The 14,601-nt window shown below is 33.9% G+C and overlaps 2 protein-coding genes across 2 annotated transcripts in view; both read right to left on the bottom strand.

Moving 5' to 3' along the window:
- Window positions 1–14,601, bottom strand: part of LOC114314554 (magnesium transporter MRS2-I-like) — a 162,785-nt gene that overhangs the window by 39,832 nt on the left and 108,352 nt on the right. The window lies entirely within an intron of this gene.
- Window positions 3,965–12,750, bottom strand: LOC145794895 (glutamate receptor 3.4-like; the record flags this gene model as incomplete). Its single annotated transcript, XM_082877227.1, has 5 exons — window positions 3,965–4,204; window positions 4,811–5,224; window positions 7,480–7,547; window positions 7,766–7,842; window positions 12,502–12,750. Coding segments are annotated over 5 exons (879 nt in total), but the record flags the coding sequence as incomplete, so codon positions are not given.

The following is a 14,601-nucleotide window of genomic DNA, read 5'->3' as shown; positions in this document are numbered from 1 at the left end:
AATGTTTCTTTGAGTGCTAAGTTCATGCATAGTTGATGGAATTGAACTTAACATAGGAAACTCAATTCAAATAGTTGATATGATGATGATGATTTTCAATTGTGTAAAGAGATATTCCTTCTCCACATGCTTTTATTGATTCAAAGAAGACTCGAGCATTTGGGGAAGTGTTAAAACAATCCATGGACCACTCTCTAATCTTAGAATTGGAATCACTGGTGATTACAAACATTTCTTTTCTCAGAGTTCAACCCTTCACTTTCATGACTAGCCTTTCCAAGAACTCAAGTGGTTGGAGATAATGGCTGAAAACCAATAGCTTCTCACCACTTGATTTGCACAAGCCTAACAGATTAAGGAAGAACTTTGCCTTCACTCCTTGTCTAAGGGTCTAGTTTTTTTTATTCTTTTGAGGCTTTTCTTTTGTCGACTATTTTAATTCAATATGTGTTTGCTTGTGCTATGAAACTAGCTTATGCAAATCAGATGCATCTATTGTTCCACAAGATTTACCTATACGTGAGTTGCAGGTGACATTGGTTGTTGTTTGCTGAGTGCATATCATGTCAATGTGGAGTGAAATTGTAGAACATTTGATCACTAAAGTTACTATTAGTTAATCAAGTCTATTGAAATTAATTAGGGTAATAAACTAGTTACACACTACAAGAAATTGCACATTTGGAAACTAAATTTTTAGTGGTTAAAAATCATTTTTAGCCAACGAATGTAATTCCCAATTAAATTATTTAGTCACCCAATTGGTCATTCACTAATTGTTGGGAAAATTATTAGCGACTAAAATTATTTTAGTAGCCATTGAATACCATTCAGCGACTAATAATTTAGTCGTCATAAATTTTTCTATAAATTTAATTTGAACTTTTATCGATTGAATTTTTAGTCGTAGATAAATTATATCACTACTATGTTTTATTTATTGATTAAAACATAGTCGCCAATTCTTTTTTCCATTATAAGCGACAAATTAATTTTGTAGCCAAACATCTAATTGACTCCTTTAACTAACAACCAATCTTTTTTGTAGGCAAAAGATTGTAGCTTTTTTGGTGACTAAATGTTTAGCCGTAAAAACTATCAACAACTTTTTTGACGACCAAATTTTTTTGTATGCAAAAACTTTAATTTTTTTGGGCTACTAAATATTTATTCACCAAATAAAATTTGTTTTTCATCTTTTTTTGTTTTACTACAAACTATTTAGTCACCAAAAATATTTTCTTTCTTTTGGCTACTAAATATTTAATCTCGAAAAAGGCTTGATTTCCTTTTGGCTACTAAATGTTTAATCGTCAAAACATATAAAAATTGTTCTATAAATGCTTTCGTCCCTAATTTTATTACAATACTTAGCATTAACATAAAATATAATATTAAATACATTATAAAAAACAGATCAAAATCAAAATTTCAGTTGCCAACCGGTCTTTGTGTGGAAAATATTTTAGTATGGATGACAAGCTTATAATGTTTGGGTTAGTGATGAGAATCAATATCATTGTAAGTGACACATTGATAATTCAATAACTGACAACAAGGTTCCAAGTCTGTTTGAAGATTAATGAAATTACTTACAACATAGTTCCAAGTCTCTTTGAAGATTAACTTGATTAGAGCATTATTGTCACTTGCCTAGCTATCTCACCCACAATCCCAACCACTTTGCAGCATCAGCACATATTAATGGTGATAATAAACACCATTTTTATTTCATTTTTGGTAACATGAGATTGAGTTACCTGGGATGGTTTGAAATCCCATCCTAAATTTGAGGCTGCGTTTGGATCGAAAAATTCTATAGTTTTTTCCCTCTTTTTTTCAATATTCCCTTCGCCGTCATTTCATTTTGTTTTCTTTGCAAATCCCTCGGTGAATTCAAGATCCAAAGTCCAAACTCACTTGGTAATTGGGATGCCAACCAAATGCCATCAGGCCAACAGCTTCATGGCCCCATTTTTGTTTTTGCTTTAGAAATTTCAAGTTCAGAGGGAATCACAACAACCAGCTAATATATAATTCTCATCCACCACTAAATAGAAAATAAAATTACAAAGTACAAACATAATTGTATAACAAAAAAAAGAAAAGAAAAGAAATTGTCTTGGAAAATTTTTCTCAGTTTCTCCATAGATCCTATACATGACATTTTCATCATAGCTGCCTAACTTTCAGTATCAAAGGGTTGGAACATGTATAACAGAATATGAGATTTTGTATTGATAATATACTTAACAAGGGCAGGAGGTTTGAAAAAACAATCAGCCCATGGATGAAAATTTACTTAAAAGGTGAACCAAGCTACCCATGAGAATGTTGGCTTGCTTCTTGTTTGCTATCACTCTTTCGCTTAATTCATTCCATGACCTCATGTTCTTTCTTATCAACAAAATCCCTGAAACTAGTCATTCGCGATGTGCTTTTAGGCCTAATAGATTCAGGCTCATCAATATCCTGTTCCTCATCCTCCGGGGTGAACCTGCGATACTATTGAGATTCTTTGAATTCATTATTTTCATTATATTTCAGATCTGGAACTTACATTGATTTATATACTGTAAACATAAACTGTCTAACTAACTCATAACAGATTATATACTGGAAACCTAAACTGTCTAACTAACTCATAACAGAAGCTTTAACAAACATTGACAGCTGTCCATGAGCTCTATGAGCTGGTGAGTCTATGAGCTGGTGAGGAGGATACTTCTTCAGCCCCCCTCAAGCTGATAGGGGAGGAAACCACTAACAGCTTGTCACGAAGATAATGAAATCTGGAAGGAGGAAGAGGCTTTGTAAAAATATCAGCTACCTGATCCATGGTCGGAATATACTTAAGCTCAATCTGGTTGGCAACCACTTTTTCGCGAATAAAATGACAATCGATTTCTATATGTTTGGACCTTGAATGAAAAACAGGGTTGGATGCTAAGGCCATGGCAGATAAACTATCACACCATAGGACAGGAACAGGAGAAGAAGAAACACAAAAGTCTTTAAGCAATTGTTGAATCCAAGTGAGCTCGGCTGTAGCATGAGCTAAGGCGCGATACTCAGCTTCAGTGGATGATCTAGAAACAGTGGCCTGCTTTTTAGCGGACCATGAAATTAAGTTTGAGCCAAGATATACACAGTAGCCTGATGTTGATCTTCGATCAAGGCTATCACTGGCCCAGTTAGAGTCAGAGAAGGCAGAAAGAGCAAAAGAACTGGGAGTGAAAAAGAGACCATGATGTAGAGTCCCTTTGACATATCTAAGGAGCCTCTTAACAGCATGAAAATGAGCATTGGTAGGGAGATGCATAAACTGACATGCTTGATTAACAGCAAAGGAGAGATCAGGTCTGGTGATAATCAAATATTGCAGTCCACCAACCAAACTTCTATATAGTGATGGCTGAGCAAATGGCAGGGAATCTGTTGTAGAACACACAGCTTTAACTATCATAGGAGAGGAGCATGGTTTGCAGTCGGCCATTCCAGCTTTATTCAATAAGGCAGCAGCATATTTAGCTTGAGATAAAAAGGAACCATGCTCATCAGACGTAACTGAAATGCCCAGAAAATAAGACAAAGGACCAAGATCTTTCATGGAAAATGACGTGTGCATGTGCTGAAGAAGCAGATTAATGAAAACAGGATCATCACCAGTTAGTAAGATGTCATCAACATATACCAAGAGCAGAGTGAGGTTTGTAGAAGTTTTTCTGATACCATATTGAGATTCTTTGAATTCATTATTTTCATTATATTTCAGATCTGGAACTTACATTGATTTATATACTGTAAACATAAACTGTCTAACTAACTCATAACAGATTATATACTGGAAACCTAAACTGTCTAACTAACTCATAACAGAAGCTTTAACAAACATTGACAGCTGTCCATGAGCTCTATGAGCTGGTCAGTCTATGAGCTGGTGAGGAGGATACTTCTTCAGCTACTGCCAGCATAACTTGCAGAAAAATATTGTAAGGGCAAGGAAGCATGTTGCGCCACAAATAAGGAATAGGCCCCAGAAGCTATTGAGAGACAGGACGTTTTGATCGGCATGGTTGACTTGCGCAGAGCACCTATCGAGCGATATCCATCTATCGTGGATTCTTTGGAGATCACCACTCTCTGAGAGCCGTAGAATAGCAGTTGACAAGTCCACCACAAGAGGAGAGTCTCTCTGAAATGCCTGATTCAGGAAATTAAAACATCATAATCATATTGAACCTTTATGCCAATGTATCAACTTACACGGTACATTAAGGCTGTGTATTTGGATCAAAGATTTGTGGAGGACCAGAAGAAAAGAAAAAAAAGAGAAGAGAAGTGAATCAAATAAAAGTTCATTTTTATTCCCCTTTCATTTCTATCCTAAAATTCCCACTTCAATTTTTATTCCAAACATAACCTAAAGATAACATTATCAAGAAAATCTCTCACTACACACAGACAAGTTTATACAATATTAGCAAGAACCTCTGCAATCTTACTTTCTTCTTGGAAATAAAATCATAGTGATCTGAATAACATAAGCACTATTTCATAAAAAAAAAATAAAAAAAAGTAACATAAATGCTAGTGCCTAGGAGCATATAAGATTTGGCCAAAACTCAGGTCTAATATAAAATAATATCAAATTTACGCAACAAGGATATATTTTGGTAACATCTCACGGGTTTTGTTTTCTATTGATATTATCTTGACACCTTAAAATCTTATTCGATCAAAGTTTGGCTTAGCCATTCCAGATATTGCAGGAATAATTACTCGTTTAGGATTATACTGAAAAAAATACCTACAAATCTCCATCCACTTTTAGTAAATTCTTGTCCCACAGTTTTAAATTTGCAGTTGGTCTTGTACAATAAGAGCTCAATGTAAGGAAGCTCATCAACAATTGTAGCCACACCGCCTGCTTTTGGACCTTTGTGAAGGGCATCAACATATTCTTCCTGGTTTTTTAATGTTTTGATTCTAGATTCTGCTACGTTGAGCTCTTCAATCAGATAATTGTATGCATATGATCCATCTTGAACTCCAATTGCATCTGCACTTGAGATCAAGCTGTCAAGCCCTTCAATATTTGACGCCAGCTGTTGCACCGTGAGGATTGATGTCAAGCTAGCTGTGTAGCTTGAATTGATAATTAGCACTACAAAGAGCCATAAGATCAGCACCAAACGTCCCAGGGCGCTCACAGTGTTCTCTCCTGTGTTCAAGTCCAAGCAGAGAAATATTAAGGTATCACCACTTAAAAAATATCATGATGCAATAATTAAAAGTGAACACAATAGATTAAGCAATGTACTGTGTGCAAAAAACATTGTTGAGAAACTGAACCTGCAACATTAGAAGCAATTCTTAGTAATTCTCTGACATCCACAAAGCAAATGGAGTGTCAGGTCAGGATGCTTAAATAACCGCATCAGTTTTATACAAAATATAATCCATGATTCATTATAGTTAAGAGTAGTCAATTGAACCTGTAAAACTTGCTCTATTTGATCTCCAAAAAAAAAAAAAAACAAGTAAAAGGAAAGAAGCAGCATATCTTACCATTTATAGCATTCATTGAATAATTTGCCAACAGATTGATAATGAAAATTAGTCACTCAGGCAACAATAGATCAATCACCGAGGTTTTTGATATCATCTGTGAATATACATAAATCAGAGGGCTTTCAATGAAGTATATGTGCTATGAGATACTAACCAGAAGATTGTTGTAACTTGTTGACTTGGTGGACCACGGAATTCATGATTCATTCGATGCTCAAAAATCCAAACAACTACTCCGAAAAAAATGAAAAAAAGGCCAGTGATACACCACATTTCCACAGTAAATGGCCTGAGGAAAGCCCAAGCACTAGATTTTTTCTCTTTGACAGGAACGACTATGACAAGTCCAGATTCCATGTAAGGCTGCGTAAAATCTACAATCCATGTCCTGTTTGCAATAATTATAATGTCCCCCACAGCTGCATCATATTTCTGAATAAGGAAGAAGATCAGGACAATATATGTAGGCACCCCCAGGGACCCTTGTTACACTTTCGGTTCAGTCATTCCCAACCCCACTATATACCTAAGCCGCTAACAAATAAATAAATAAATAACACCTAGCCTCCCACTTATAGTCCATAGTGAAAATTTAAAAACCGTTCCATAGTGAAAATTTAAAAATCGTTCGTGACATAAATATCAAAGAAAAACACAAAAACAGCAATAATTAACATAATTAACATCCTACACAAGGCCTAAGCTAGAATCTTGCCAACTAACATGCTTGCTTTTGAATTGAGTTTCTTCCATCTCTCATAGAATTTCCTATATGTTCCATGCATGATATTTGCACCATAACATAAACAGAAAAGTCAAAGCACACAAGTTCACAGAGGGAAGTCAAGCTAGTAACTGAAAGCCTTCGAATTTAATATAGGAGATTAAGAGAGTATGACAATGAGAACCATTAAACATTTTTCCATTGTATTGTGTAGGTACAAAAATCATTAAGATCATAGAAAATAAGACATGCACAATCACCTTCCAATTGTAGGAAACATCTTTCCCAATGTGTCACTTTCCAATCGTAAGACATGCACAATGTGTCACTTTTTTAATAGTTATCTTTCCCAATTTTCAATTGTGTCCAAGCATATACTAATTTCATGCTAATTCTATAATGTTACAAAACTGTCTCCATATACTAATTTCATGCTAATTCTATAATGGTGTGACTAAATTGCATAGTAATAATTCAAAAAAAAAAAAAAAAACATGGCATTATATGTTTAATATCACCAAAAATGCCATAGTTAACTAGAATTTATCAATAGCACACAAGCCATGATAAGCGTACCCATTGGCTCTGAGATCAAAATATCTACTTTCTCAAGCAATTCAAGTTCTTCAACTTTACCCTTGACTACCTATGATTTAGGTGAAAACTTGCCCCAAAAAGAACAAGAAACAGTGCACTAACTCCATTAAAATTTAAACTTTAAACTGAAATGTAAGAAAACAAAAAACTTGCACCGTAATTCTTTGAGCCAACAATGGGTTCCCAGCAATAAGTTTGCGGGCATATTATTCTGTCATTTCAGATGCTTCCACTACATAAACATGTTTAGCACCAACCTGCTGAGAAAAAAAAGTGAGGCAGAGAAAACGAGAGGGTGAAGTTGGGATAGAATTCTAGAAGACCAACAAACAAAGATAAATCCATTATGTCAGTATATTTTCATGCACAAACACAGATAAAACTTAGGCAACCTGAGTGGCAAATAATATCACATATGCACCTTGTGATCTATAACTATTCAGTATAGACATGCTTTTCTTTATAATTAAGGAAAAAACAAAAAGTTTGACAAGATACAAAGCATTTTACCAGCACCAAACTCATCCTATGTCAATTTATACCAAACACAGACAGATGCATCGAATTCAAAACCTGTGATTTACCTAGATGAGATTGGTGATGATACTTGAGAGAAAAAGGAGAATGCCCAAACAAACAATAACAGGTCCCGCTGCAAAGGCAAAGTTGTTAGGCTAAATAATAGAGTACTTTTGGGAGGATAGAACACATACATTGAATGAAATTCAAATTTCAGTGGTCATTTGAACACTTTGTGAAAGAAGTTTAAAACCAAAAACGTAGCATGGCGTAGAAATGTATAACATTAAGGTGCCAGGAATGAAAAAGTCATCAAGAGGTACGAACTATAAAATAATTAGAGAAAAATACCTCAATGCCCTTGCAGCAGTAACCCAACTACCCTCACTAGTAGGCAAGAGACTAAGATAGACTCGATCAGCCACTCCCTGCAATTCCACAAACATATGAATCTCAAAGAAACAAAAAAAATAAAAATAAACCAAGTGACAATAACTTCAATAATTACAACAATATGTATGCCTTCAAAAAGTTCAACAATGGATACATAGAACCAAACCTAGAAACCACCATTACAAACTGCCTCACCAAACATAGCAAATAATTGTCCAATCCATACCAAATAAAGCTCTAAAAAAAGTTTACAAGATAACATTCAAAAGAGTAATTTTCTTCAACAAAGCATTTTAGTCTTTTCAGTTTGTTTTGTTTTGTTTCCTATTCAAACAAACTAGCTTAACAAAAATTTCAAGTCGAGGCTCCAATTACATAGCAACTCAACCAAACAATTTACTAGTTCAAGAAATTATGACCAGAATAATACAATTTAAAAAAGATCAGAGCAGAATATAGACAAGTAAACCCAATAACATGACTACTGACAATTTGAGCTACTTTACAATATAAATTAACTCATTAAACACTAAAGTGAAACTTGGGGGTGAAAGTGTTATCCACTCATATGCTTACACCTCGTCAAAGTTGATGGCAGATATTTGATAGAGGATTGACATTGAAACTTGACCAAAACTATGTAAACTTTTGATTGTCACAATTGAAACTAAAAACAAGGTGAAACTTTGGTCAAAGTGCATGAAATTATGTAAATTAGAAGGTAATGCCTACTATAAGTTGTAGCTTTGCAATGACATGGCATATAAAAAGCCCTTGGTTATTATTATTAGTAAGATAGATTCCTAGAGCATCTTGTCCTTTTTTCTATTAGTAAGGTTGTCAAAAGGTATCGACCGAGCCAAAACTTGAGTTTGATTGCAGGGGCACACATTAGTATGCCAAACCAGCTACAGCAACAGAGCAGCAAACCAGACCTGCCCAGCCTAAACACAGCAGCAGCAAATACACAGGATACAGCAGCAGGTAGCTCCAACCAACTACAGCGACAGCATGAACTCACTACACTCAACAGAGCAACAAACCAGACCTGCCCAGCCTAAACACAGCAGCAGCAAATACACATGATACAGTAGTAGGTAGCTCCAACCAATGAATAACTGAGCAGCATAACTACTGAAAATTATTCTATAACAGGAGATGGACAGCTTGTTCTGCCATACCTTTCTTCTTCTTCCCTTCACATTTCTTCTTTGTTTTTGTGCCCAAAGCTAACCAGGCTTTAATTTGAGGGTCATCTAATGTTTTAGTAGGTTGGAGCTCCTGTAAAGAATGGGACGTAATGCAATCTGACCCTTTTGGCATTAGCGGAACAGTGAATTTTATATGGGCAACATAATCATCTACACAAAAAACCAAAATTTTCAACACCAGAAAAAAATATAGATATTCCAAGATTGATAAGCCAACTCACATATAGCCAGTGTTTGAATCCTTACTAGAATTTTAAAATTTCTTACCAAGCTTCTCATGAAGAACACGATATGGTTGCAACAAATCATGATTGACACATTCTACCAATCCCAACGGAGCACACTTCTCTTCCAAAGCCCAGTCATTTTATACATTTTGACCATATAATTAGGCCAACCGAGAAAGCACCAATGGCCAATCTAAGTTTTTTCTAACACAAAAACTGTGATGGATGCAGGTGTGATTGTGCAATTTTTCCATCACAGTTTTTAACCATGATAAAAAACTTTAAAAAAAAAAAACTGAGATCAAATGTTAAATATAGCAGTGCAAAAATAATTTTTTAAAAAATAAAAAAATAGCGCTCCTAGTAAAGATAAATTGCATCCACTAGATATTATTCCGAGAAACCTAAAATTGCATCAGTGACGGTACTCGATAATTCGTGAAAACGAAAACAACATCAATAAATCATTTGAGACTCAAAGAGAAAGTTAGAGTGACTATACTTTTTGTGATCTTAACAAATCAATTCCCAAAACCTTGAGTCTGAAATAGACATGAATCTATCATTCAAGAACCACTACTTCCTTAGAAAATTTATTGGTAATAGACATCCCTCATTCATACCTTTTCATTTATTGGAAAACCGTCAAACCCATTTCATAAACAAACCACATAAGCAATACAAGAGATGAAACTTTGAATACATTTGTTTGAACTATCAATAGCCATTACGTAAAGACTTAGACTAATGTACCAAAACCAACCCTTCGAGCAATTAAAATAAATAAATAAAAAGAGCCAATAGTTCGGGAGAATATTATATGCAACCCTTACGGGGTTGCATAATGAAACGGATTCTTTTTTCTCATGGATTTTTCAAAACGTGAATGGATACAACTCTTGAGTCTAGCCATTAGTGTGGAAACTTAAGTCGAAGTGGGCCACATAAGCTCTAAGTCTCAAGCATTTTTTATATGGATTTTTATGCACAAGTCAAAACATTTAGATACCAAATAATCAATCTTGACAAAGCTCACATTCTTTATCATTTTACTTGATGGTTCAACCATTTAATAATTTATAGAAATACATAACACAAACATTCTCTCTTTTATTCTTTGTTTTTAAAAGTTTGATACATATTCCTTCATGATTTTTTCTTCTTATTTTTTTGGTCACCAAAGTTTCAGGCCTTGCTCGGACTAATTTCTTGGGTACATATAATTCTCCCACTCCATACATATCATGTAATTATCAGGCCAAAACATTGGGAGTAGATCATCACCACCTTGCATAGTTTGGACTTGTATCTTTTAACAATAGTGAAGAGAGAGATGGTGCAGAGTAGAGACGGGGAGGGACCGGAGGAGTTTGGGGGGTTCCGATGGTTTGGGTTGATTAGGGTGTTAGGTTGGGTGGGGTTGCAAGGGGCTTGTGCAGAAAAGGTAGACGAGAGTAGCGTGAGGAAGTGATGGAAATGGGTAGGACTAAACTCTGGCCCAACCAAGTGCGACTAAGGATTAAAAGAATTCACAATGTGATCTTATGGGGCCTTAAACCTCAGAGAACAACTAAGAATGTCCATTACAATTATTTAAACACTATCCATTTTGCATTAAACTCATATAATTTCACAAGTGACCTAAAGAAAAACACTAAAACAAACAATATTACAGACTAGTGGCCTCAAAATTAGAAATGGTTCTCAAATGGACCAATTAAAAAACATAGAATGTTGTATAATACTGATATCAAATTTATAGATAGTTTTCATCTAATCCTATGACTGCAAAAGGGGAATATTATAGTTAGCAAAAACCTAAATCCACCATGGACCAAAAGCACTATATCAAACAAAAACATAGTAACAAATGGAAAAATGAGAAACATAAATAGATGTCCCTATACAAGTTATAGAAAATGAAAAAACTTCAGTGTCAGCTCTCTCAAATCACAAGTTAAGCCCACATATCATGCACATCATAAATAATGCAATAATAACGCCAATTCCCATGTTAACTTAAAGTTTTCTTTTTAAAATATAAAACTAGTGCCCTAATACATTTAGCATAGGCGCACATGTTTTCCCTTGTTTTTCAGTTTCACTTCTAGATTCCTCTATTATTTCTTCCAAACTTATCACAGTATGGATGATTTTTGCATTATGAAAAAGTTAAGATCATGGCAAAAGCAAGCAAAATAAAGCACAAACACGTGTCTACTTTAATAAGAAAATAAACTTACATAATCAGTTCTTAACAAATCAGAAAGAAGCAAAAGACACATGTACACAAACACAAACACAAACACAAACATGTCGAGAGCTACTTTATATATATATATATAGAGAGAGAGAGAGAGGGTAACAAAATAAAAAATAGTAATTTATACTTACAAGGGAAAATAAATAATTAGAATAGGGACACATTAGTGTTCCTAAATTTATGTATGCCATATCAGGATTTAATTCATTGTTTAAATTAGTTTGTTCCATGGAAAGATTGAGTGTAGTTCAGGCTTCTAGTCTGAATATGGTTGTAAGATCCTCCAAAATTGTTCGATAAATTTGTTGAATTAGACCATAGATAGAAGGATGTTCCTAAAACCATTTACAATTGACATAAAAAAAAAATCAAAAAATATCAAACCCATGATTTGCAAGACTTCACAAGTTTAAGTTCTTAACACTTAAGAGTGAAAATGTAAACCGAAGCTAGAAATAATAAGGAAACATAATTTACAGCTAACACTTAATTGGAAGTTGGTTGCTCAAGATCTTTGATTCATTTCATCTAATGTTTTAAAACATGAACAATTCAATAAACCATGTAATAGACAGTATTAAAATTGTGTATTCTATTCCATATTTGGATTGATTTAAGATTATGATGAGAGGTTCACAAAATTTTATCAATTTTGTAATTTAACTAATTAGTCCAAATTTTATCTTTTTTTTCTTTTTTTCTTTTTTCAACAAAAAACTTTTACTAACATCTATTTCCTTAGTCTAGAAATCAGGCCAAAATTTACCCTTCTTTTTTATATCTTTCCAACAAAAAACTAATTAGTCTAGAAATCTATTGAGAAATAGATAGACATTATTGTTGCAGATGGAGGGGTTTTGAGTTTAGGGAATCGTAGAGGGGTTGAAGTTAGGATGAGGGTTTAGGGTTTAGGGAAAATAGCTGAAGTGAAGAGGGCGAATATATACATATATATGGAGAGAGACAGACAGAGAGAGAGACAGAGCTCCATACCTGATATCTGGTTGGAGAGAATGCCTTATTATCCCGTCGATGGAAATCAAGGGTATAGTGTAGAGATCCAACAATGAAACCCAACAGAGGCTGGAAATCAAGCGTTACACAAATGGTGAGAGCAGTAGAGAGGAATAGAAGAAAAGCGAGAGAAGAAAAAGAGAGTCGCCGAGGGAAGAGAGAGAGAGTCGAAAGGGTTAACCGGTTGCCCAGGTTTCCATTTTTCACAATTAAACAATTCAATGGTGTTGATCATTTCTTTTTAATCCAAGGGTTAATACTTAGGGTGCATATGGTGTGCAACCTTAAGAGAGTTGCACACTTAAACAGAGCCCCTATAACATATAAGAGTTTTAGAGATCAAACTTTTTGGTCTCTAAAAGTAAAAATTTTATTGCAAAAGACATTTAGGGACCAATTTCTATCGTCGTAAGGATAGTCGCTACAAGGGCATCCCGAAAAGTAAAAAATAAGGCCTTTAGTGACAAAATTTTGAAAATGTCACTAATAATATACTTTTAGGGACAAAATAATTTGGTCTCAAAATGGTTTTTTTTTTAGATAAAAAATTTGGTCCTAAAAAGATAATAATTCATCACTAATGTCCAATTTTCGTTCCTAAAAATATAATAGCGACATTTTTCGCAACACAAATATTTGGTCCCTAAAAAAACATTTTGTCTCTAAATTTTGGTCTCTAAACCTTAATTTTTTGTAGTGAGTTTGAGCCCAACTCCAAGTGCCTAATAAAAAGTAAAAACTATTTTTACAAACCTTAGTTGTAGGTTAGGGTTTGTAAAAAATTTAGCTGTCATATAGCTATGAATATTATTTGAAAGACGTTGTCAAGTGATGATATGAACATGATGCCAGTAACCATATTTTTAAAGGCCGCTATATGTATATTTATTTATGAAATGGATTTCTCACCTAACCCTACTAACGGCAGATGCACCCAAAGTATCACAATTAATTACATAAATGGAGATTTATTCTATTCCTGTTAGAGAGAGAAAGGGTTTATCATATTTTTTTAAAACAAATGTCAGTGAGTCACTTTCGCGTATTGTTTAACTAGTGCTAAACCCGTGCTACGCACGAAACTGATTTAATAACGTATAAATTTTTTAATAATGCATTAAGTTCTAATTTAAGTCATCAAATTACAATCATAATGCATATTGATTATCTTCTTAAGCTTCATAAGTAAAGACAATAATACTTTAAAACAAATATTCACAAAATGTTATAATCATCCAACTGATATATTTTTCTTGAAATAATAAACTTGATTTTTAATTAATGAAATTGACAATAAATAAGTTGTTTCTCAATGAACCTAATGTTTAAAACATATATATTCTAAAAAAATTAATAATAAACTGAATGTCATAAATCAAATCTATCTATATTTGACAAATTAAAACTCAATAAATATCGTTCATCATGTCCAAATGCCCCAAAAAGCACCTGTTAAAAAACAACAGAAGAAGAAAAAAAAAAGTATTATCATTTTTTACATACAAATAAACTTTAAAAAAATAAAAAAAATAAAATAGATATATTACTGAAAAATCTAGAAACCCCCTAGATGTTGATTTGTGATTATGTATCAATTTTAAGCAGAATATAACAATCTCAATCAAACAATCAAGACAAAGAGACACAATGATTTAACGTGGAAAAAACCACAATTGGACACCTCCAACTGTGATCAAAAACCACGGGCAACAGCCACAAGAACAATCCACTAAGAAGATTTAAAGGAATTACACAGGTATACTCTCAATTACCTAGCGAATCCACAACGCCTAATTGAACCAACCTTTATGTGCCTCTTCCAACCCCATCTTCACCACGGAATTGTCTTTCTGATGAGCCACTCCGGATTCCACCAAAGCTTCAGGCTCGAATTCTTCAGAATCCACAACTGAAGAATAACTCTCTCTTTTGTGTATAACAAACAAGCCTTTGATGTACTCTCTTTAGATCATGAGTTGAATACTCAATAAAAACATCAAAGAAAACAAACAAAATATCCCCAGATATAAACTTTAAGAACCAAAAAGAAGATCTGGAGGACTTCAATCAATCACTTAG

This window comes from Camellia sinensis, chromosome 7 (genome assembly GCF_055761805.1).
Source record: "Camellia sinensis isolate YWXY chromosome 7, ASM5576180v1, whole genome shotgun sequence".
NCBI classification, from domain to species: Eukaryota; Viridiplantae; Streptophyta; class Magnoliopsida; order Ericales; family Theaceae; genus Camellia; species Camellia sinensis.
The sequence above is the reverse complement of the archived record's forward strand: the minus strand, read 5'-3'. Positions and strand labels throughout refer to the sequence as shown.